At 37.7% G+C, this 24,012-nt stretch overlaps 1 protein-coding gene across 1 annotated transcript in view; it reads left to right on the forward strand.

Annotated features, from left to right (window-relative positions):
• The first annotated feature begins 7,893 nt into the window (after nucleotides 1-7,893).
• LOC120538099 (lysine-specific demethylase 2A-like) overlaps nucleotides 7,894-24,012 on the forward strand; it is an 81,236-nt gene continuing 65,117 nt past the window's right edge. Inside the window, exon 1 of the mRNA XM_039767529.1 lies at nucleotides 7,894-8,630. Within this exon, the coding sequence (XP_039623463.1) occupies nucleotides 8,592-8,630 (39 nt within the window). The 5' untranslated portion in view covers nucleotides 7,894-8,591. The remainder of the gene's footprint in view (nucleotides 8,631-24,012) is intronic.

A 24,012-nucleotide genomic window follows, 5' to 3' on the forward strand; every position in this document is an offset into this window, starting at 1 on the left:
TTCATGGATGCGTGTTTTTATATCATTTGTTTGTCGTTATTTGTTGTACTTGCACCGTTTACAGGTGTACCTTTTACAATTTCATTGTACTGGTAGAGAAAAGCCAAGCAAAATGACACCTTTTATTGGCTAACTAAAAAGATTACAATATGCAAGCTTTCGAGGCAACTCAGGCCCCTTCTTCAGGCAAGGTGTAATCTTGAAGAAGGGGCCTGAGTTGCCTCGAAAGCTTGCATACTGTAATCTTTTTAGTTAGCCAATAAAAGGTGTCATTTTGCTTGGCTTTTCTCTACATTCATAATGGCTAACACGGTACAACAACCTAATTGTACTGGTACAATGACAATGAAGGCTTTCTAATTCTAATTAACACATTTCCATCTGTACCCCTATGTTCTTGATGAACTGAAGTCTCAGTCTCAATCCATTGGACTAATTCCCATCATGATTTTAAACACCTCAATCAGGTCTGCACTTCATCTTCATTTGCTTAAACTGTAAAGGCTCAGCTCTTTTAATCTTTCCTCATAACTCACCCCCTGTAGTCCTGGAATCAGCCTAATCGCTCTTCCTGGACTTTTTCTAGTGCTGTTATGTCCTTTTGTCTGAACTGTAAAGGCTCAGCTCTTTCAATCTTTCCTCATAACTCACCCTCTGTAACTCTGGAATTGGCCGAGTCGCTCTTCTCTGGACTGCTTCTAATGCTGCTATGCCTGGAGGGCCCAAAATTACACCCAGTACTCCAGATGAGGCCTCACTACTGTGTTATAAAGCTTGAGCAGAACCTCCTGTGACTTGTATTGTACAAATAATTTCTTGTTAGGCTGAGGGGTGGGCTGCTTATGGTTTTGGCATACTATAACGGCTTGTAGTATAGCTTCTGAAGGGGAGGTGTTGTGTGCAATTGGTAGCCCGGAACATCCCACACAAACCTTAACAAAGACCTGAACATGACTGGCCAGGAAAGGCTGCAGACATCAAATAAGCATTCAAGGATAAACCACAAAGAGTCACACAATGCAGCAGGTGAAAGACTCTCCTTGATGTGTCCACACAGCCAAACTCACCTTAAAAAGCAGCAGCAGCCGCACCATATCACTGTGAATCATTTTTTTTCCCCTGATCCATTTGGCACATGCAGTGCATACGGTATATCACCCAAGTCCTATGTCACCTAGCAGCTTAAACTGCAATGGATGTTTAACCCGACAACGACCTCCATGTCTATTCTCATTTGAACCAATAAATCATTCCTTGACTGAGATTTTGGAATAATTTCATTGTTCTGTTTTCTGTATGATGGTATTCAAGCAAGCAAGATCCATACATCTAAGTGTTCTATTTTCATGGAATGTATTAACCTCTTAAGAAAATGTTTTAAAACGCCACTTGCTAGTGTTTTGTTTCAAACCCCTTTGCAATCGCGCCTTTAATGGCTCAAATCCATCCATTTATTTGCTCACTTCTCCAAGCTGATAGCCAGTGCCTGTCCTGGCTGCATTGGGCACAAGGCAGGAAATGACCCAGGACAAGGCAACAGTACAGTATTTTACACCAAACACTCATACCAAGCCTTTACTTTGAATTTCCTTAACCAAAGAATGTCTTACTCCAGGGGTGGGCAAAGTCATTCCTGGAGGGCCGCAGTGGCTGCGGGTTTTTGTTCCAACCCAGTTGTTTAATTAGAAAACATTCCTTGCCAATAATTACATTTCATGACTTGTTAGTGCTTTAACTCTGCTATGTCAAGTCATTCTCACATCCTAGGCTTTTTTTCCATTCTAAGGATATCATCCAAATACTTTGAAGTGTAAAACGGATGGGTAATTCTCAATCCTTCACTTTTTTCTCTTCTCTTTCCTCCCAAGTATTTAATTAAACCAAATAGTGCACAGTAAATACACACAGGTGTAAAGGGTAACAAGTTAAAATGGATAACTACTAGTTTCTTTTGTCATTTGCATCTTATTGCTAATAAGGGGCAATTGAAAACCTAGAATGTAGCTGTTTAGGACTTAAATAAGCAATAAGGGTTCAAAATCTTAATGAGGGAGAGAACTAAAATGAAGCAGAAGTGTTTCTAGAACAATAAGTGCTTCTTATTAAGCAATTGGGTTGGAACAAAAGCCTGCAGCCACTGTGGCCCTCCAGGAATGAGTTTGCCCACCTCTGTCTTACTCCAATCCACCTTTGCCCCGATGTTTTTATGGTAATAACTATTGTGACCCTGTAGGGGGTGTTGCAGCACCCCAAAACCCTGACACAACCACAGTGACGCAAGTCCTGGGTTAAAATATAAGTTTATTATAATAAATTACCTAAAGAAAAGGCTTCTTCAAAGACCAAAAAAATGATATTTGATTTTAAGAGACAGAAATCTGTATGTTCACCTGTTGTAGTTCTGGGAGAGGAGGTAGAAATAGCGACTGAATATAAATACTTAGGAACTTACCTAGATAACAATCCTAATCGGAATACAAATACAAAAAAATTATTCTCTAAATGCAACCAACGCTTATTTCTCCTCCATAAACTCAAACTATTTCAAGTAGACAAGGACCTCATGTTGTCCTTTTATAACAGTATGATCCAGTCTGTGATCACTTTCAGTTTATTAGTCTGACAAACCAAAACTCAAAAAAGCTCCAGCAGATTACGAAGCATGCAGCTAAAGTTATTGAGGCTGATGTAGATGATCTGACTAGCGTGTGCGTGTCAGAGGGCAATGTTAAAGAAACTGGAAATCATCTCAACTGATGACAGTCATCCATTACATGTAGAACTAAAGTTCAGTAAATCAGGAAGGAGAGTCGCTTTGAAAACCCACATAAATCGCTCCAGAAACTCCTTTCTTCCTAGTGCTATACGACTTTAATAAGAAATATCGGAGATAATGATTAAGGTTTTGATATATACAGTATTCTGTAACCTTTATTTTTTTGGTGTAAATATGTGTTATCTAACTGCTTTACTGTAACCTTTCTTGTTTTTATTTGTCTGTTTTATTTCATTCTATTTGTTATTAGATGCAACTGAGAAAGCAAATTTCATGTTTTCTTGTGTAAGCATGACTAAATAAAGAAACATTAAACCTTCTTCATAATACTAATAATAACCACAACACAAGCACAACTTCTCTTCTTCTCTAATCCTACACTCCTTCCAGGCGAGCTTTGTCCTCTTCCACCCGAATCCAACTCGCTTGGATGAAGCGTAGAAACTTCATTTATACCACACGGCTGTAAGGAAGCAGTCTCCTCCTGTCCATCCATTATTAAGGCCTCCTGGCCAGGAAAGGTACCACTATTCAACCTGGTCTGGATCTCTATCCATCCACATCCTTCCTTTGGAAAGCCCTCCTGGCCAGGTCAGGAACAATCCATGCCAGCTGGTATACCAGCCAACCCATGTCAACTACTATTTATATTATGAGTCTACTTTTTTCAGTATACACCAGGTGTTAAAGGATAAGCAAAATATTTTTCCATTAAAAGTTATTTTTCGCAGTCATGGTATATATTAATTCACCACATAAAACTGTCATTTAAAAGCAGGGCTGTGGAGTCGGTAGATAAATGCTCCGACTCCGACTCCTCAGTTTCTAAATCTTCCGACTCCTCTGTATGTATATACTATGCTAATGTATTTTCTACATCCATTGAAGGAAAGGAAGGCAACATACATGTCATTTCACCACAGAACTACTGGCTAGGAAGCCAACACTCTACTATAATGCCAGATTAAAGACAAACACAATTGATTGGCAGCCGCAGATTGCGGGTGTCCACATGGACGGGCAGATCCAGCTTGCCGAAAATCTCGACCACCGCCCCCATCCAAAGTAATGTGATGCCTCTGTCTGCTGCAGTGGCTGTCTCCTCTGTCAGCCAGACGGAAGTTTAGTGCATTGTGTCACTCACCGGCCAGCTGATCAGCAGAACGAGCCTCTGCTGGAGACCGGTAGGGAGATCTGTGTTCTCGGCTCCTTCGGCCCCCTTCACTAGCGCATAGCGAAGGGGAGCCGACGGAGCTGAGAACACACCAGATGATTTTTCAGGCGTTTGACGCGTGATGACTCGTTGAACGGCCGAAAAATCGGCAGTGCATCTGTAAATGTATGGGGGGCTTTAGGCTAGGTTCACAGTTCCTCTAACAGTGGAACACGACACAATGGAAAGCGGTGCCGCACCTTACCTGTGCATTACATCCCATATAGTGACGCATACAGTCAATGAAAAGCATGCTTCATGGTTACTTGACATGTTCGTTTTGTGGTAACATTATGCACTGCATGCATTGGGCTTTATTCTTACAGCAGAGAAGTAGTTCATTATGACTGTTTGTGAATTGGGACATTTCAACTTACTTTTTTAATTCCCATTTAAATTTAGTAGGAGTCGGAGTTGGTTAACTTTTTGCTGACTCTGACTCCAGGTACCCAAAATTGTCTCTGACTCCTACACCTCAGCCCTGTTTAAAAGTGAAGCATATTTTATCAGTTTTTAAAAATGAACAGCTTGCTCTTGCATTTTGTAATGGATCAACTGAGCAATGAATTACCAATGTAAAAATAAGCCTTAAAACATACTGAATGCGTCCACTGATTTGATTTAAGAAAACATGCCTTCTGCAATTCTAAGGTACGTGTGTGACAACAAAAGTAAACTGGAAATAATACATTTTATCACAGATTCTCTGTACTTTTTTCTCAAGGTAAGGGTATATTTCTTGCTCGCGTCGCAGCTGCAGTGGCCGCCTCGTGTGGAGTTACGACAACCCATGGTGTGCTGTGTGCATGCACAATGAAAAAAGAAAATACACATAAAATAAAAATGGCAGAATGTGCCATAAAGCACACTGGTGCCAAAAACCAATTATGAATTTTTTTTAATGTATGAGGAGTCACTCTTTTCAAGGATATGGTAATAAAAGAAATAAAGACAATGTTCTTAGAGTGAAAACTCACTGACAATAATACCAATCAATCAATAAATACACAGGGAGAACATGCAGACTAATTGTGGGCAAAGGAATGACAGCCGTGCTTTACTCGGCCTAAGCTAAAACATTTGTACCAAACTTACTAAACTTGAATCTGAATAAACTTAGGCGAATTGGCATTGTTAAACTGGCCTGTATGTGTGTGTTTGTGTTCACCACATAATGGAATAGCACCCTGTCCCTGTGTTGCATCTGATTCTTAATGGGATAAGCTCCAGCTTCCCCACGATCCTGTCCTGTATAAGAGGGTTAAGGAGATACATGAATTATTTTTACTTATTCAGGTCCTAATTTGGGATCCTGAGGTGGTTCATCGTGTGTTGGGAGCAGCAATGTACTGTATCAGCGGATGCTCCCTACCTCCTCCTGTGCCTATTTTGGAAAAAAATATATGAACAGAATAATGGATGGAAGATAGTGAGGGCCCAAAAATTATGATGATGATGTGATTATTATTATTATTCAAACATTTTTATTACTATTCAGGTGTTGCTTCTGCCTTGCAAACTATGACTGCTGGGATAGGCTCCATCTAACCCATGACCTGCTCTGGATAAGTAGGTGAGGAAGATGGATGGATTATTATTAGTGGAGAAAAACGTACAAATAGCATCATTGATTGAAGATGTTGGAGACAGCAATAATTATTATAATTACCGTTGGGTGGCATTATTGTCTTGCAGTAAAGAAGAATGAGGCTTGTGTCCTGGGTGTCCCCTACATGGAGTTTGTAGGTTCTCCACAGGAGCTCAGGTTTCCTACCACATTCCAAACAAATGCAGGTGAGGTGGAATGGCATTACAATTGTGGCACGTGTGTTTGTGTGTTCACCCTCCAAAGGGACTGGCACCCAGTCTTGCATCCAGTTCTGGTTGGGTTAGGTTCCATCTGTACTGTGATGGATGGCTGGCTGGCTGGCTATAATGTTTGTTCATTTCGTGTCACTTGACTGCAGGCTACGCACAAGCTCAATACTCTGTCACTGAAGTACTTGCTTTCATTATCAATCCAGTGGAAGCTGGCACTGTCCGTATAGTGAGAGAGTATACGCGACCAAGTTACTTTTATTAGTTATTATTGTTTTGTTCTCTACAGAATGAAGATAGCAATTCACATCTGGGCATCAACATTCATTGTTAATAAGAGTGACTGGCAATGACTTTTTAGTGAATCCATGGCCCTGGGGTTGAACGATTCCAGGGAGGAAGAACAACGTGGTAGGTGCCAGACACAGCCAGTCTCCATTTAAAATGGATGAATTTCACAAATTCCTCCTTGAAACGTCATAGATCCGCCGTTTTACAATACGTGTGTAATCTCAAGTCATGGATCAATACTCAATAACATTCTTGGCTTGAATAATTGATGTATTCGATTCGTTTCAAGGCCTTATCACACTGTGAGTCCAGTACCAAATAGCTCCATTATAAAATGCAAGAGTTAGATAATTATTTATTAAAATGTATAAAATATGCTTCACTATTGAACGCGATTTCAAGTGGAGAATTACTAACTTAAGACTTAAAAATACCGAATTTATCCTTTTTTGTTTTTACATAGTCGCCAATCAATTCAGCAGCAGATCGTTTAAACTGTAGGAGAAAAGCCTACTTGAACATGTAAAAAAATCTTTGCAAAAAAACACCGAAAATGATCTTACAATCGAACTAAAACCGAATCTTGATCCGTGTCAGTCCGTTTGGACACATTTACTAAAAAACAGCAAATAAACAGTTGCCTAACGCGCAAATCCTTTGGAAAACATACACATATAATATCAAGCAAAGTCGCTTTAACTTACAAAACACAGTGTCAGTATTCACTTTCTTATATTAGAACATCATCATGATAAGTTTCTAAAACAGGTCTGAGGTGAAACGAGCTTGCTTTAAGTTTCAGAAGTCCGTAGATTTTGTACAGCTTTATAAATGTGACTAACGTAAAGCCTGTGGATTCCCTCTACAATCTTTTACATGTCACTAGCGTCAACTTGAACAGCTGCATGCAATATTAACACATTTTCAATTCATATAATTTAATTTTTAAGACGAATATTTACTTTTCACCATTCTCGCGACTCCACTCCACAGCGCTTATGCGAACTTTTTATCAGGAGGCATACTCACGCATGCGCGGATCCATAGTGCATGTACGCGCGCACGCACGCACACACACACACACACACACACACATCTGCGCATGCTCCCTCAGCCAAGGCGGGGCGGCAACCACCTGGCCTGAGGTAACGACACGCGGAAATCTAGAAGGTATGGGCCTGATGGTAGAATGACACTTTTTTCATTCTTTGCTTGGAACTGCTTTAAGTTTCTCCATATTTTGAGAATTATCACTGATTTCTAGCCGACTTTCCAGAATTAATAATTATCAAATTGTCAAACGTGCTCCTCCCGCCCAAACACCCAATCAATAGGCAGCACTTCACTTTTAAATCTCCAATTAAAAAAGACACAACGATGCCGAATGTGACTTGTGAGCACAAACCACGCCCACCACTTTAGAAGCCAATCATTGGCAGCCGGAGCCTTTTAATGCTTAAAACGCCCAATCAAAGACTAAAAGCTTAAGCTATGGGCGAAGGCGGGCTTCATTGTCAGGAAGGCGGAGACTTTTATTTTCAATTGGGTATCTTCCTTGGAATGACACCCCAGCTACCCATTCATAACCTCTTCAACTATGACGGACAGGTTCCGCCAAGCAGTTCACCTTTCCCCTCGCTAAGCCGATTGGTGGAAGATGCTGCTCATGACCCCCACGTGGGTGCGGTTTCAGCTGTTTGGCCAGACTGAGAACGCCTGTTCAACGAGCTTCTAAATTGACTTTAGTGCTGACCAATGAATTGCAAGATAGCCCACACTTCTCATCTGTAATTGGGCAATGAGGCGCGTAGGGGCGGAAACACCGCGGCGGGCGAGCTGGTGTGTGTGTGTTATGTGACGAGTTGAAAATGGCGGAGCGGCTAGAGGGACGGCAACTTTAACGGAAAACGAAAACAAAATATTATTTTTTTAAAGAAAGAAGTCTATTTTTTATTACCGAACCGCACAAAACTTTAAGAGACTCCGGTATACGGTGGAGGAAATACGAAGTCTATGATTGAAGATTTAATTTAGGAAAGCTTCAAAGATAAGAAAGCGAAAGAGCCGCTTTAAAGCAGTACTCCCTCTTAAGCACACAGCCTACCAGTCTGCCTGCCTGCACTTCTGGGTCTTTTTATATAATAACTTCGACACTTGAGCATGGTCGTGAACGTCATGCTTCTGCACGTCCAGCGCCCCATGCTCTGATTACCTTGTGGCAGACAGTTTGGTTCCTGAGACTAAGAGGGTTACATGTTTTTCGACATTCTATGGTTTTCGTTAGAAACTGCAGCGAACTACACCAGAAAAGCCTTGCAACTGTCCCAGCTGATAACGTTAAGAGATTGAAATCCACTTTGAACCCTACCCGAGTCTCCGGACCGCGACTGGCATTCAGTTTGCACTTTTTTAAGGAAACACTTGGTGTCCTGAGAAAATAAACTGCAACAACAGGAACGCCCACAGTTCTGGTACCCGGGGTAGTCCAAAAGGATGGAGCAGGAAGCCAAATTGCGCTACAGCAAGCGACTGGTGAGTGGTGGCTTTATGGATACATAGAGTGGAGCTTGTATTGGAGGATACTTGCTGTTGAGCTCTTCGTTGTTGTCTAGTCCCAGAAAAGACGCACGTGGATTTGTATCCTCTTGTTGTCCAGTGTCATCACCTCGAAGCCAGTGTGTTGTAGTAACCCCCCCAGATTGCATGGCTACACCAGCTTCTTGCACATGTTGAGCTTACTCAGCCTTGTATCGGTTTGGATTGATTCACAAGTGATGAAGGGGGCAAGGTTTTGGGCACAGTTTGGTGATCAGATGCGTACACAATCTCAACCGAATAAATCCACACATACTGCTGGGGATCTGGTGATGGTGCTTCTACCTCCTTTGCCACCCATGTGTGAGTGTGGAGTTACTGGGTATTGCGTTTATATGGATGATTTGGTGAAAACAGTTGATCTCTTTTTATTTTTGCATTTTGTTTTTAATAACATCCTTTGTCTAAATCCACGAAGTCCAATTTTTGATACTTTGATTGCCTTGCATCCGCTGGTATTGGAGGTTTCAGCCACTCAAGGGGCATGTTGGCACACTCTGACCCAGTTAAGATTCTTCTGTTATTACTGTTATTATTTGGCAGTTTTGTATTTTGCATGGGCAGCCTCTAATACATTTGGCGATGCCTTTACTATATAGTATAGTATATTGCACCTTTGACGCTTGGGAAGCCAAAAGAATATTATCTATTGTGGTGTCACTGATTAAGTTTTGAATAAATGCAATTTACTTAGTCTTGCTAATCAGAAACCTTATGTTTTACTAGCAGTAGCCCCTGCCTTTGCTTCGGATAAGTAATTCAAAGGTAAAACTTATCTAACTTTTATTTCTCAGCAGAAGATGCCTAATTAATATTTTTTATTAAATTATTTCAGGGATCAAAATCTAGGAAAAAGCGCTATCCTTAAAATCCACTGTAGTAAAAAGGAATCTTTTATTCTTAAGGGAGTGGCTATTAAAGGGCTAGGACCACCGATTAAAAAAAATATAAAACATATTCTCATACTATTGATCAGCAACCCCAAAATAACATAAAACACTCCATCTGCCTGTGATACCAGTCCTCATTTTTTTTTTTTCCAAGGTTTGTTAAAAGGAATAATTTTGATACCTTGAATCCCATTAGGGATTTCCAAAAAAATAATTGTAATTGTTATGAACACCAATCCTTGATTGTGTGCTAGTCAAAAAATTTTAGCAGAAGGGCAAATCTCCCAGACACATCATTGCTTTTCCCAGGTTGTCTGTATCGCTAACACTCTATAGAAATACACCAGATGCAAAGAAAAGCAAATTGTTGCCAACAGTTTACATAGTGCTCAGGCGTTTGTCGTGATGGGATGTCTTAGTAAAGTATGGCTTCAGCTGTATGCATATAAAGTTGTTTTTTTTGTTTTTTTTTGTAAATTTATTGTTACCCGGAAAATGCCAAAGGGTTTGTGTGGCTCTTTTACACCAACAGTTAACAATCCATGCTCCTAAATCAATCAGATTTTCAGGGAATACGTACATTATGGATAACCCCACTGGGCTACGAAAGGCAAATTGTCTTTTAATATATTGAATCTAAACTCGAGGATCTGTATTCAAATCATCAACACTAATACCAGACCACACTTTTGGATTTTTATAATGAGTGTTACTATTTTACTGGCAGATCCAGAATTAAATAGACACTGTTGTACACCACAATAATTAATTGCATTCAACCTCTTTATTATTTTTATTACTCCCTAATGGTCTTTTTTCACTAGTGAGATATTAAAAATACAATTTTTTAATGCAAGATTCTTCATTATACTGTATTTCTCAAAAATCACAATGGACTTTTTTTCTAATCATTGGCTGTGGTGGTTTAAAAGCTCTACGTAGCATGCTAGCCCCCACTTCAAGTAGATTTTCAAGAAAGGAGCACACCATAGTTGAATGGTGTGGGCTTGTCATGTATGTTAACAATGAGATATTCACAGTAATTATTGCTGTAAGTTTACTGACTTAGAATGAATTATTTCTAACAATTTTAACTTCAGGGAACACACCCTTTTATTAATTATTTGCTTACTTGGCTGATGCCTTTATCCAAGGGCGCTTACAATATTTTAGATACCACTGATTACATTTTTTTTTTTTTCCCCAACTGAAGCACAGGTGGGTAAAGTGACTTGCTCATGGTTGGTAGCAGGGTTTGAACCCACATTCTCCTGGTTTGAAGTGTAAAGCTTTAACCTCTACATCAATCTGGGTGTCCTGTCACAATGCATTATTTGTTAGAGTCTTGGACTGGAATGAATTGTCTTACATTTACATAGGTGTCACCATCATAATAATTCATGACAACATACCTTTTTTGATTGTTTTTTTTTTTTTTAACCGCTGGGCAGCTTTTCAATACATTTCATAACCATGGTCATACATTGTGAAAAAATTATGATTTAAAGTTCAAAGGGTCAGACAACCATGTGGTGGTGTGATAAAGGCCACAAGTTTCAGGTTTAATATGACAAGGCTTATCTGAAGTCATCTAATTTATCTCTGCTGAAACTAATCTCTGTGTTTCAGTATTAAAAGGAATGTTGTGATACTGCAATGAAAACAAAACATTTTACAATGTTGCCCATTTTGTGCAGCACAATATAAAAATGATTATATTTTCACTAAAAACGTGGAATTTCAATTTTTTTTCTTTCCCTGTAGACCATGCATTTAGTGATTTCCAAATGTTGCTTGGTGGAAAAATGGTAGTTCATTTTTATGGCCAAATTTTGCATGTAAATGTAGTACTTGGGTGTTGTACAGTGTTAGCCATTGTGAATGTAGTGAAAAGTCAAGCAAAATGACACCTTTTATTGGATAACTAAAAAGGATTACTATGTAATCGAAGTTTTTTGTTAATTGTAATTTTATTTTTCTTTATTTTTGTCTTCCTTACTCATTTAGTATACATTTTTGTTGATTGGTGAATATAAATACATCATTCATTTTTTTTACCCCCAAATCTTTCTATTTCAGTTCATTATCATGAGCCATAGCATTCCCTGGCATCCGTGTGCTTAAGAAAGATACAGATCATGAATAGCCTGTTTATTGGCATTCTAACTCATGAGTTCACATATTCTGATATAATGCTACTTTAATGTCACCAGTCAGCGTAACCCATGTGGCTTTTGGATGCGGGCAGTAACAATTGTACCACTGTGTTACTTTGATAACCTGTTACTTTATTTCTTTTATTGTGGTTTTCAGGTTTGCATTTATCAATAAGCTCATACATATGTTGCGACAGGGAACTGTCACTGTTGCCTAACCTTTCTATTCTATTCATATGCCCCCTGCTCGCTTTGCTCGCCCACCCCCGGGGTTGGTTTACCGGATGTACAATTTTTAAAGAGATTATTTTCATGGGAATTGTTACATATGCATTATTTTCACTTTTACTTTAAAACGTTTGTAAAAGCAATATTTGTCTTTTATTTTCGGCCTCGGGCATGGTTAAATCTCTTTCTCACGGAACGTATAATGCTGCTTGCGTCGGGGGGTTAACGCTGAACACATGCTAAGGAGATGCGGTTGGAGCATCTGCTGTCTTGCTGCTGGCGAGATGTGTGCTCTGCTTGTCGCGCTTCGCATCAATCATTTAAAAGCCTGTACAGCAGCTGTCCTTTTGCCACTTTGCATCTCTCCTGCTTAAGTTGTTAAGGGGGGGAAGCTGAATGCTCGCTAAGGAGATGCGGATGGATCAGTTTCTGGCTTTGTGCTGCTTCTGCCAAGGTGCGTATTCTGCTTGTCGTGCTGTATGTCGATCATTTAAAAACCTGTACAGCAGCTGTCCTTCTGTCTCACTGCCTTGTTTCATGGGACATCAAATTGTCTTCCGAGAAGATCACGTCTCGTCTCCCTCCCAAGATTTCCCAAGTTTTTTATTTTTATAACAGAGAGATATTAATACCAGTAATGGTGGACTGCACAATAACGTGCATTGATTACACTTGACTTATAGTTTTCATTCTCTTTCTCTGTACGTTTAGCATTCATTTGCTCAGAGGCTGATGCGCTTGCTGCTTCCTGAGCAGCTCTTCTTTTCTCCACCCTAGTGGCCCGCTTCTTCTCTTCTTCCATCGGCATCTTTTCGTGTTAAAACTGATTAAGTCCTTGTTTGTGTTGCAATTACTTAGTGCATTTTTCCTTAATTTTTCACTTAAGGTGGCACTTAAGTCTTCAATCTGCCTCAAGATTGATTTAAGATATGAAGAGGTAGGGGAAGTGATGGCGAAGGTGGTAGGGAATGAGAATGGTTCCCGTACGCAAGCGTGACATGGCCTGCCTGCTGCTGAGAGTTGATTCTACAATAAAACAAAAATAAAATAAAGAGTAATAAAAATCATCGTCCCAAAAAGCGTACAGTAGAGGTCACGTAGTATATGTGTATCAAATTTCAGTTCAATAGGTGAAACGGTTTGTGAGCTACAGGTGATTTTAAAATCCTGGACAGACAAACAGCCCTGGTAGCATATTATATGTAAAGATAAGGAGAGCTAGACTCCTCTGACAGCAAAAGTTTGTTGCGTTTCCCCGCCAACCCTTGATGAAGTAGTCTCAGAATTTCCCAATAACTTTCCGGATTTCTCAGAGCCAAAAACCCACTGACATGATTAGCTTTTGTGCTGCCCACCTAATGCCTTTCTGTCTGTATTTGCTACTCCTGTTCAAATCAAATGAGCTACAAAGTGTTGAACTGGAATTAAGCTATGTTTCATAAAACTAATGGAAAGCTATATTCCAGGTTAAATATCAGGTGAAAGAGATCTCCAGCCAGACTGAATCGGCTCAATTAGAAAATTTCATAAGCCATTGAGTGCAAGAAATATTTATTTTTTGGGTGTGAGGATAATTGGGCAGCTGAACTGGTTCACCAGTATTTTTGTGCCCACCTCAGACAAAGAATAGTTGATAGGTGGTTGCTCTAAACACCAAAATAGTGACTAAATTAATCAGGGTGTGTAGATGTGTGTGTGCAGCACAATGTAAGAGTTTTTATCCATTTATGGGTAATCTTTGTTCTTTTATTAATGTTGTAGATGAATAAAGTTTATGGTCATTCCAAAACGGTTTATGAGTTTAAGTGAGGAAAAACAATATGGTGCCACTATAACAGAAATATGCATTTTTTTTTATGTAGTCTCTGATGGTTTTGGTGTTTGAAAATTGAAATATTGTGTCTTTGTATTAAAGACATTCTGGTGATGACTTGATGATGATGATTTGACTAGTGCATGTCAGAGGATAATGTTAAAGAAACCGGAAATCATCTCAACTGATGATAGTCATCCATTACATGCAGAACTAAAGTTCAATAAATCGGGAAGGATAGTTGCTTTGAAAACCCACACAAATCACTCCAGGAACTCCTTTCTTCCTAGTGCCATACGACTTTTCAATAAGAAATATTGGAGATAATAATTAAGGTTTTTGATATATATCCTGGAACCTTTTTTTTTTTTTTTTTGGTGTAAATATGTATTATCTAACTGCCTTACCTTAACCTTTTCTTGTTTCTATTTGTCTTTTATTTCACTCTGTCTGTTATTAGATGCAACTGAGAAGGCAAATTTCATGTTTTCTTGTGTAAACATGACTAAATAAAGAAACCTTAAACTTGTCCGAGTCAAGAAAGAAATTGACACCTATGGTGCCTTTCATAACAGTTTTCAGTTTGTTATGATAGTAGGATACTGATTAGCACTGTTAATGCTTGTATCATTTCAAAACCTCTTGAAAATGCACATTTGGTCACTTTGAACACTGGCAGAGTAGATGACAATAAGTTTGGACTTCATGTCAAATACATCTTTATTAAGTAAACTGGCATTTACTGCTTGAAAAGTAAGAGTGGCTCACTTGTTTCTGCGGGTTTCATTTACAAGGATTTTTTCATTTTGTTTTTAGCCCAGTGTTTCCCAACCTCGGTCCTGGGGGCACACTGTGGCAGCAGGTTTTTGTTCCCACCAGCTTCTGTTTTTAATTGGACTCCTGGGCTAATTAAGTGATGTGTTATTTCCCAAGTTCTGTGTTTTGGGAACAATATAGAAATTAGAAAACTGTTTGGTTAAAAAAATATATATAAATATATTAAAATGTACCAAGCAGTTATATGGGAATAATTATTTTTTTTTTCTTTTTAACAATATTTTCATCCTACTTTTCTAGGTGCTCTAATTGTTTAATTAATCCATTATGTACTATTTAGTGGGTCTGATGCTACAGTAGTTGCAGCCTTTGATTGTTCTGTGTCGTTTGCCAGCGTGTCTGCTTTGCTCATTTTTAATTGTCATTAATAAGATACAAATGTAGGGGGAAAACTGCACAGAGAAAGGGCTAAATATAATAAAATTAACAAAAGAGAGTTAAGCATTTAAATCTATAGCAACATTAGAAATGTTTCTAAATGTCTTATAAATATGAACATCATGCTGTTGTGCTTTTCTGAATGTAGAATAAATGAAAAAATACCAGCTAATTAAATGAGATCAGTGCTATCAGGTGTTGTCACTGATTAGGAGGCTGGTTGGAACAAAAACCTGCAGCCACGGTGTGCCCCCAGGACCGAGGTTGGGAAATACTGTTTTAGCCTATGTTGTTTACATTTCTCATTTATTCAGTTTGTTTTAGCTCCTTTGCAGTCACTGATATGAGAAGTCTTGCTTTTATTTCTGAATGGCACTTTATCAGTTTAATTTGAGTAAATTGTCTACCATTGTTTTTCCTTATCTTTTGTATATTATAAATTCTGATCTTAAAGATTTGTTGTTTTTTTTTTTCTCTGACCAAAAGCTGTTTAACAATTTGGTACAAATCAGTAAGTAACCAACCACTAACACTGTACTGTTTACAGATGTTTTTCTCTTGAAGAGGCTATTTTATTTTTTTGTTCAAAAAAAAAATGTGGGAAACAAGGGAAAATTAAAAAATGTGAGGGACCTTCTCTCTTGTGGCCTGTAGAAAGTTTTTGTTGACTCCTCTCCCAAACCCCTATGTAAGATACACACAGATAAGATTTTTTGACTTCGAGATGCTGACCTTTGATTAAAGCACAATGATAGCAATTAAGAAACTGGTTGGGGAGTGCAAACCTACAGCATCTGCAGCTCTATATGGCCAAGTTTGCTGACACCTGCTCTAGCTTCTAGATCACACTTGAACTTCTCTGAAACAGAATTTACAAAATGCTTCTTTAATTCTTTTACTCGACACACCATCCACTTTTATAGTTGAAGGAAGCTAGAGCAAATCCCTGTACAAAGCAAGATCCAATCTGATCAGACCGCCATTCCTTTACAGGTCAAGTTCCTAAACCAGTCATACAAGTCCATTTTTTGATCTTGAAGTAGGAACCAAATATGCACATGCTTAATTATTTGGACATAGACCACTTTATCTTCAGTCAAACAGTGTTAAAATTTTGAATTTGGTATCGATACCAGCTTTAGGACCTCCAAACCCTCTGTCGTAATCCAGCCTCACTAATGTTTTGCACAGTTGCTTGCCTCCCTGGTGCACCACTTCTCTTTTAATGGCTGTGAAGCCTCGATTAAATGGAAGTAATAAGGGGATGGGGTCCCCGGAGAAGTTCTGGTTGCATTGAAGTGTGTGGTTTTGTTTTGTGAAATCTGTAAAATGTGTTGACTCGGAGAAAAGCTGCTGTTTACTTCTAGTACCCCAAATCCCAAAGTGCTGGTAACATATATTTTAATACTTGGTTTTTTATTTGGTATTTTTCCTGTACCAGTATACTGTGCAACCCTGACTCTAAGTAACTAGATTGTCTAATTTCTGAAATAAATCCTAGAAAACCTGTTAAGGGCTGAGCAACTGAAATAACTGAGGGAAAAATAATTGGCCTTCAAAATGTCTTTTATAGTGAACATCAGTATACTGATAAGATAATCACATAATAGCTGTGAAGAATCTGTTAAAGAACAAGAACAATTTGGTATTATACAGATAACTTAGCCAACTAATCTATGAAGTGCAAATAAATGTACAGCATTAATAACATCATGGCACTTGCCAAATAGTGTATTTGTACACTATAAACATTTTGTCACCTGAGTGCCACATGTTTCCTTGCAATGAATCTTGTTCAAAAAATCTGGTCTCCTATAGCTTTCTGGATACATGTTTACACTGCTTGCTTCATATACTGTAATTCTGTATGTGTTGTATGAATATTCTGAGAATTTGTGAAACATTTGCTTTTAGCACACAGACATTTTCCTGTAGAACGTTATCCAGAAGTTGGACCGATTTGGCTTTTTGGCTCATCTTTATACTGGTACTCCTTACATCAGGTCGCTATATAACTGAACATTCTGAAGCTTGGGGGAATGGCGTTTTATTTCTGTGTAGTATGGAGTATACCAATTACAGCAATGGCATCGTCGTCTATAAATAACACTAGGAACGACCCAAAAGAATAATTTTGTCAATGAAAGACCATAGTAGTAGGATAATCATTATATGAGTAGAAGAAATATATTTGCTTTAGGTAATTAATTGTGAACATTTTAGAACGTGAATGTTGTTGCTTTTAAACAGAGGCTTAATATTGCCTTTGTGTTTTAGTCAGCTGGGACCTGCTCATCATGCATCCTGGTGTCTTTTCTCTTTGTTTTCATCTGAAGACATTGCTGCAGTTAATGGCCCTCTAGTCTAATTTTCAGTCTTAGATTTGCCATAAGTTTGGAGGGGAAAGCTACTGTGTATCACACTTTGTGAAAGTATTTGTCTGTGTGTGACATGACATGTAATTCATGAGACAATCTCGTTTTGTAAACCACTTAATCTGCACATTAAATCTGCATTTATTTAAATTATTTGAATTTTTATTTTTACAAAATGCATGGATCTGTATAGTTTTATAATTGTAACAGAATTAAAATTCATTCATACTGTATCAATACATATTGTGTGTTTTATATATTTATTTATTTGAATTCAGGATTACGCCCGTCACTCAACACACGCTGTGTGTTTATGTCCAAAGTAGTCCATCACGTTTTGGCTTCCATAAGTGTACTTTTAATATATTAGGTTTCAATGAACATTATCTTTATGAAAGAATTTTTAAGTGTAGCTTTGCAGAGCGTTCATATTTTGTAACAGAAATATCCTGAAACTCGAAATATTTATTTGTGGTAGTTTACATTAAATACATTATAATTACAAGTGCACATATGGAAGGTTGCTTGCTTTGCTGCACCCCATTGTTGCACCGACTTTCTTTTTTAAGTTGATAATGAATAGCAATCATTGGCCTCCCAATGGAGGTTTACATGACTGAACTCCAGTGGGGCTCCTGCACTGTGACTGCAGAATCAGTTTCTTTTAGACACTTGAAACCTCCTGAGTAGGAAGGGGTTTGTAGGGTAGACAGACTGCTAAGGTGTCATATGTTCAGCAGTTGTAATCTTTTTTTTATTAATCGTGTAAATCTTAAGTGTTTGCAATGAGCATGTTTTAATATTTGGAAAGATTCTAAATGTTTGTGTTTGGGGACGGAAGGCTACAGTGCAGTTTAAGGAAATTTGTAAAATAAGACAATTATCACCACAGTAATTAACTGAAAAATGGAGACATTTGTCCACTTGGGTATTTGTGCAGATGTTGGTTTCTTATTTATCACTGCATTCCCTTTATATATTACCATGTACTTTGTGTCATTACACATATCTAATAAGTTTTAGATTAATCTTTATAGGCATATATTTATTTTTAACATTAACAAAAGAGATACTACTGAAATACCTAATTGCAAAAGGGGAAAATCCTTTCAAGGTTTGTATTTAAGATCCATTATTTATTGTCGGCAGTGTGTATGTGTGTGTGTGTGTGTGTGTGTGTGTGTGTGTATATATATTTATTTAGTTTTTATTATATATATATATATATATATTATATATATAATACACAATACACACGTGTGAACATAAAACTGCTGTAATTAAGGGTAAAGGGTATAATTTGTCCCCAACATTACGCCAAATTTTAATAATAACATATTGACTAAAAAATACACTCCAATTGTATTTAATGTTATCCTTTTTAATTTACAAAAAAAAAGAAATTACAGCTATGAAGGACAATATCCTCATCGCCAGCACAATGCTGTTCGTTACCAACCATTCAGATGTAGATGTTACATTAACTCAAAATAGAAATGCATGCTAATAAAATATCTGAATTGTATGACAGGGCTTAACAAGCTTTCCTTTTTATTTGTATCTCTGCTGCTGCTGATTTCATCAAGGGCAGTGAAAAACCTATAAAAATACATGGCTTTCCGGCCCCAATCAACCAAGTGTTACATGTTTGTATACAGTGAGCAGTGGTTTATTTCTGTGGTAATGGTTTATGCATGGGTAATTCACTTTAGCAAAACAGTTTGGAAACTTCTATCAGCTGTTCTCAGGTGTGTTCTGCAGACCACTTGTGAACTTCAAACATGAGTCAGATTTGACTTTCCTCAGATAAGTGACTTCTAAATTGCTCAGATATGCCAGCTCCTGTCCAGCATCCTCGCTATATCCATTGAAGACACTATCTGAATTTCTTGCTAGTGGTAAGCAGTGCTTCACTACCTTTGTTGTGGACAAGCATGTAGAGAAGGTTCACAATGAACCAACAAAATGAATGAAAAAGAATTCAGAATATTTTTAATGGTGGGTGGATGAAAGGAAAACATGCATATCATTTTGCTGCTTTTTACGCATAGGTTCCTGTACTTCTCACATTATTCTGTATAACTGTAAATCTTTAAATATGCTGTTTGTTACTACTGCATGGTTCTATTAGTACAGCATCATATACACATAGATATTACAGCAGGGACCCTTGTGTTGTCCAAGATTTTTTTCCTTCTGCTACGTTTCCTAATTCTCAACTAATTATTGGTACTGAAACAATTATTTTCCAAGTTAATTTTTAATTTATTTTTGGGGAACTCCTTGTTAAGACTCCTGACATTTAATTCTGTGTGTTTTTTTTTTTTGGTATAAGTATGGCTAAACATAGAAATTTCTCAATTTCCTCTACATGTAAATCTCGTGCTACTGCACTTGTTTAAATATAGAATAAGAGAAAAAAATAAGACCAATGAGATAAATTAGAGCCATAATAATTCACTCATTGTGAAACTGGTTGGAATAAAAACCTGCAGCCACAGTGAGCCACTAGGACAAAGAAGAAGAAGAAACAGATCTAACTTGTTCCCATTGTGCAGCTGTCTGCACTCAACAAGGCACATTTTAATTAACAGAAGAGTAAGAAAGTAAAGGACTGACAATTGCTGTTTTGCTCTGGTTCTCAAATAATTTGGATGATATCCTTAATGTAATCAGAATTATTTGACATGGCAGAATGCATGGACCAACGAGCTGTTAAAATTAAATAAGTTCCATTATTGCCAAGGACTGGTGTCTAAGCAATTTAGTTGAAATGAAAGCCTGCCGCTTTTGAGGTCCCTCTAGGACTGAACTTAAGGACCCCTGTACTATAATAATAACTTTTACTTCAGCCCTCTTCTTTGATTCTCTGCTCCTTTTTGCTTTATACGAGTTCATCCTTTCTTTCTCTTGCTCAACATGTCTTGATACTCGGTCCCCCTCTTTATTGATCTTTATTGATCACTAAAAATAAATTTGTCGCTTTGCAGATCTTTTTTTTTTAAATTCCATTCGATGTTGGCCAATTTCGCATGGTTGGTGATGTGCGCTCCATCACTGGTGCCAGTCAGCCTACTGTTACACTGTGTTCATGGTCATGGCTGAAATTCTGGACTAAAGCTTAACACCAGAAACAATGAATATAGTATTTTTCATATATATACCTTTAGTAATGTTATGCTGAATTAGGCTAACAGGAGGCTGTTGACTGTAGGAGGTCTTTAGCAAATTAGCGAAACACTTGCAGGAAGCCTGTTTTCTTTTAGGTTTGAAGAAATATGATTGCTATATTTTCACATTTTGTTTATTATGAATGAGTACAGGAGAACAGTCACTTTCTCTGATCCTTTAATAGCAGAAAGGAGTCCTTCATAGGGGATTTTTGAATAATTCACACCATAAAATGATGCAGTTGTTTTTGGGAAAATACACCTGAAAAGAGTAGTCCAGTGACATCATTGATCTAGTATTGCAGTTGGGAAAGAACTCAAAATCCAAGAATTAGAGCTGCAGTTAGGGGCCGGACTGGCTCGGTGTTTGTGTTTTAAAGAAAGAAAAAAATACTACTGTAGTACGGATGTTTTAGTGAATTTTTTTAACCTGTTAATCTATTGTACTATGGCTGGGCGATTAATCGAAAAGTAATTGAAATCGACATTCAGAACCTATAATGATCAAATTTTTCCAGGTCGATTATTTCGATTATTTTCCCTTTAAAAACACTACCGCGTGTGGAGTCACGTGACCCCGCTCCGTTTCGTTACGCTATTCCGCCGACCTGCTGAGCATGGAGAGCTTAAACACTGACGCAACTGAGCAACAAGAAGCTTGTACCAAAGAAAAACGCAGTCTCCGTCATTTGGACATATTTTGGCTTCAGTAAGGATGACATCAAACAAAATGAAGTCAGATGTAGACACTGTAGAAAAACAGTTTCGACGCCCAAAGGTAACGCCACCAATTTGTTTCAACACTTGAAGCACAATCAAGTTACTGAATATGAACAGTGCATGACTCAAAAAACCAAAAAGAGACTGACAAGCCCCCAGCAACAAGTGCCTCCGCAAAGCAGATGTCGATAACACAAGTGTTCACAAATGCCACACAGTATGAGAAGAGTTCAAGAAGATGGAAAGAAATAACTGACGCTATTTGTTATTACATCGCAAATGATATGACTCCCTTGGCTACAGTGGAGTGGAGCGGAGCAAAGCGGGTTTAAACACCTTGTTAAAACTCTCGACAGAAGATGCACTGTGCCATCGCGATCACATTTTTCTAAAACTGCACTGCCAGACATGTACAAGACATGTTGTAAAAATGTAGCTGCTGAACTGAAAAATGTTCAACACTTTGCAGCCACATCTGATCTCTGGTCAAGTAGGACGATGGACCCATTCTTGAGCCTTACTTTGCACTACATTGACGACGATTGGAAGCTGCGCCAGAGATGCCTTGAGATGGCATATTTTCCAGCCGATCACACGGCAGATATGATTGCGCAAGGTCTGAAAGATATGCTTTCTGAATGGGACCTCGCGGAAGAAAAACTTTCAGCCATTACGACAGGCAAGGGTGCAGAGATGAGCAGCTATTTGGTGTCCCCCATGCTGGATAGTGAGGCAAATCCACTGGACTGGTGGAGGAAGCATCATGTACACTTTCCCACTCTAAGTAAGGTGGCAAAAAAGTATCTCTGCATACCAGCTGCTAGCTCCCCGTCAGAGCGGGTTTTCAGTTCGGGCGGAAACATTGTTACATGTCTCAGGTCCTGCCTGAAACCTGAAAAGGTTAACATGCTCGTGTTTCTTAATAAGAACTTAAGAGTAAATTCATGTTCATATAGTGACATGACAAGATCGCTAAGATCACCTCATGCAACAGTGTTTAGAGAGTTCGATTTTCATTATAACAATTTGTTGTTTACATTGATACATTGCACATTAAAATATTTGCAGGAGATGCAAGAAATGCACTGTTTAAAATATTATTTACAGGGTATATAAGAGTTTTTATTTAGAAGAGATACTGCTTATTTTTTACTTTTAATAGGAAAAACATTAAAAATAATTTATTTTGTTTCCAAAAGTGCAAGTTATTTATTTTTACTTTTTTTATAAGAACAAAGTGACTGTTCTTTTTAGGCAATGTGTGCTTTAATTTCAGTTGTTCAACATTGATGTTCAATAAATAATCACAGTGTGTTTTCTTCAATTATTTTAAAATCAAGTAATGCACCCTTCATTTAAAAATCTCTCACTTGTAATATGTGAGCATATTTACTGTACAAAACTTGTCAGTGAACTATGAGGGCAAAAAAATAAATCAAATAATCGTTCATTAATCGTAATCGAGTTAAAATGTTCAATTTAATCGAGATTTTGATTTTAGGCCAAATCGCCCAGCCCTATATTGTACTACCGATAACTGTTAATTACTATCCCTGTAGGTTGAGATACTGTGCTGCATTTTTTAACATTGAAGAGCTTTCTGAGAAGTAACTATTTTATTAATTTACATTGAAGGGTTGGCCTTTCTCAGTCAGTCATTCATTCTGTTTTTTGTGCTTATTGAATCAGAACGAAGTCAGATTAATAGCCAATTGAGCTTTTGGGGGAAAAAAAAAACAAATAGTGCAACTCCACAAACAACTGTGCTGAACTTAAAGTACTGAGAATGAGTTCTTTATGTCCTTTTTATTTATTATTTGATGTTTCATGTTTGTGCAGTGTGCCTTTTGAAACGTGCCTTATTTTAATTGTTTTTTGTAGTAGTTTGATGTGAATGGTGATATACAGTATTAACGGTGTATTGAACTGTTGAGATGCGATGCACACATTAGTAAAAACACAGAATGCAGACTGCTTGTGGAGGTCTGCGTTTTAAGGACCACATTTCCCTACTGACAGGGCTGTTGAATCCTGCTGGAAATGAATTCTCTGCTTGTTTTTAGTAATCAGCTTGTTTGCACTGTCAGCAGACACTAAACTGATGAATCAAATTAGTTACCAATATTATAATTTTACAGATGTTCCTCCAAATTATTTTTATTAATGGGGTGCATGTAACTATACCAGATTTTTTTTTTTTATTCAATGCCATTACCAGTGAAATTTCATGATACAGTACTTAATACCATGGAAAAAAAAGGAAATCCCATTCAAAGGCTTTTTGGAAGTACCTCTATTATTCAAGTGAGCAATATTGTTCCTTTTTCGCTAATAGAATGTAAAAATGATCAATGCTAACTGTATTCGCAAATTTAAAGCACTGGTATATCTAGTAGATTACTGACTATAGTTTAAGTATTATTGACTTTGATAAATATCAAGATACAATGCAGGATTTCTGTTTTAAGGTGTGATGGACATGAGAATTTCCCCTATTGTAACAAGTGGGGAATATTACAGTCTTTGGGGGAATTTCAAGATAGGTTTTGTAAAGAATAAAATTGCTACAGATGACCTGATTTATCTTCCCATGTACACATTCCAAACTTATTCTGACATTTCTCCCAAGTAACTGAAAATACTGCTTAAAATCAATACTAAAAATAAAATTTCAAACATTAGTATAATTCTTGTCGATACTATTAGTGAATTCCAAGATAATTCAGTTTTTGTAACAACCTGCTTTTAAAAG

This window comes from Polypterus senegalus, chromosome 10 (assembly GCF_016835505.1).
Source record: "Polypterus senegalus isolate Bchr_013 chromosome 10, ASM1683550v1, whole genome shotgun sequence".
Taxonomy (NCBI): Eukaryota; Metazoa; Chordata; class Cladistia; order Polypteriformes; family Polypteridae; genus Polypterus; species Polypterus senegalus.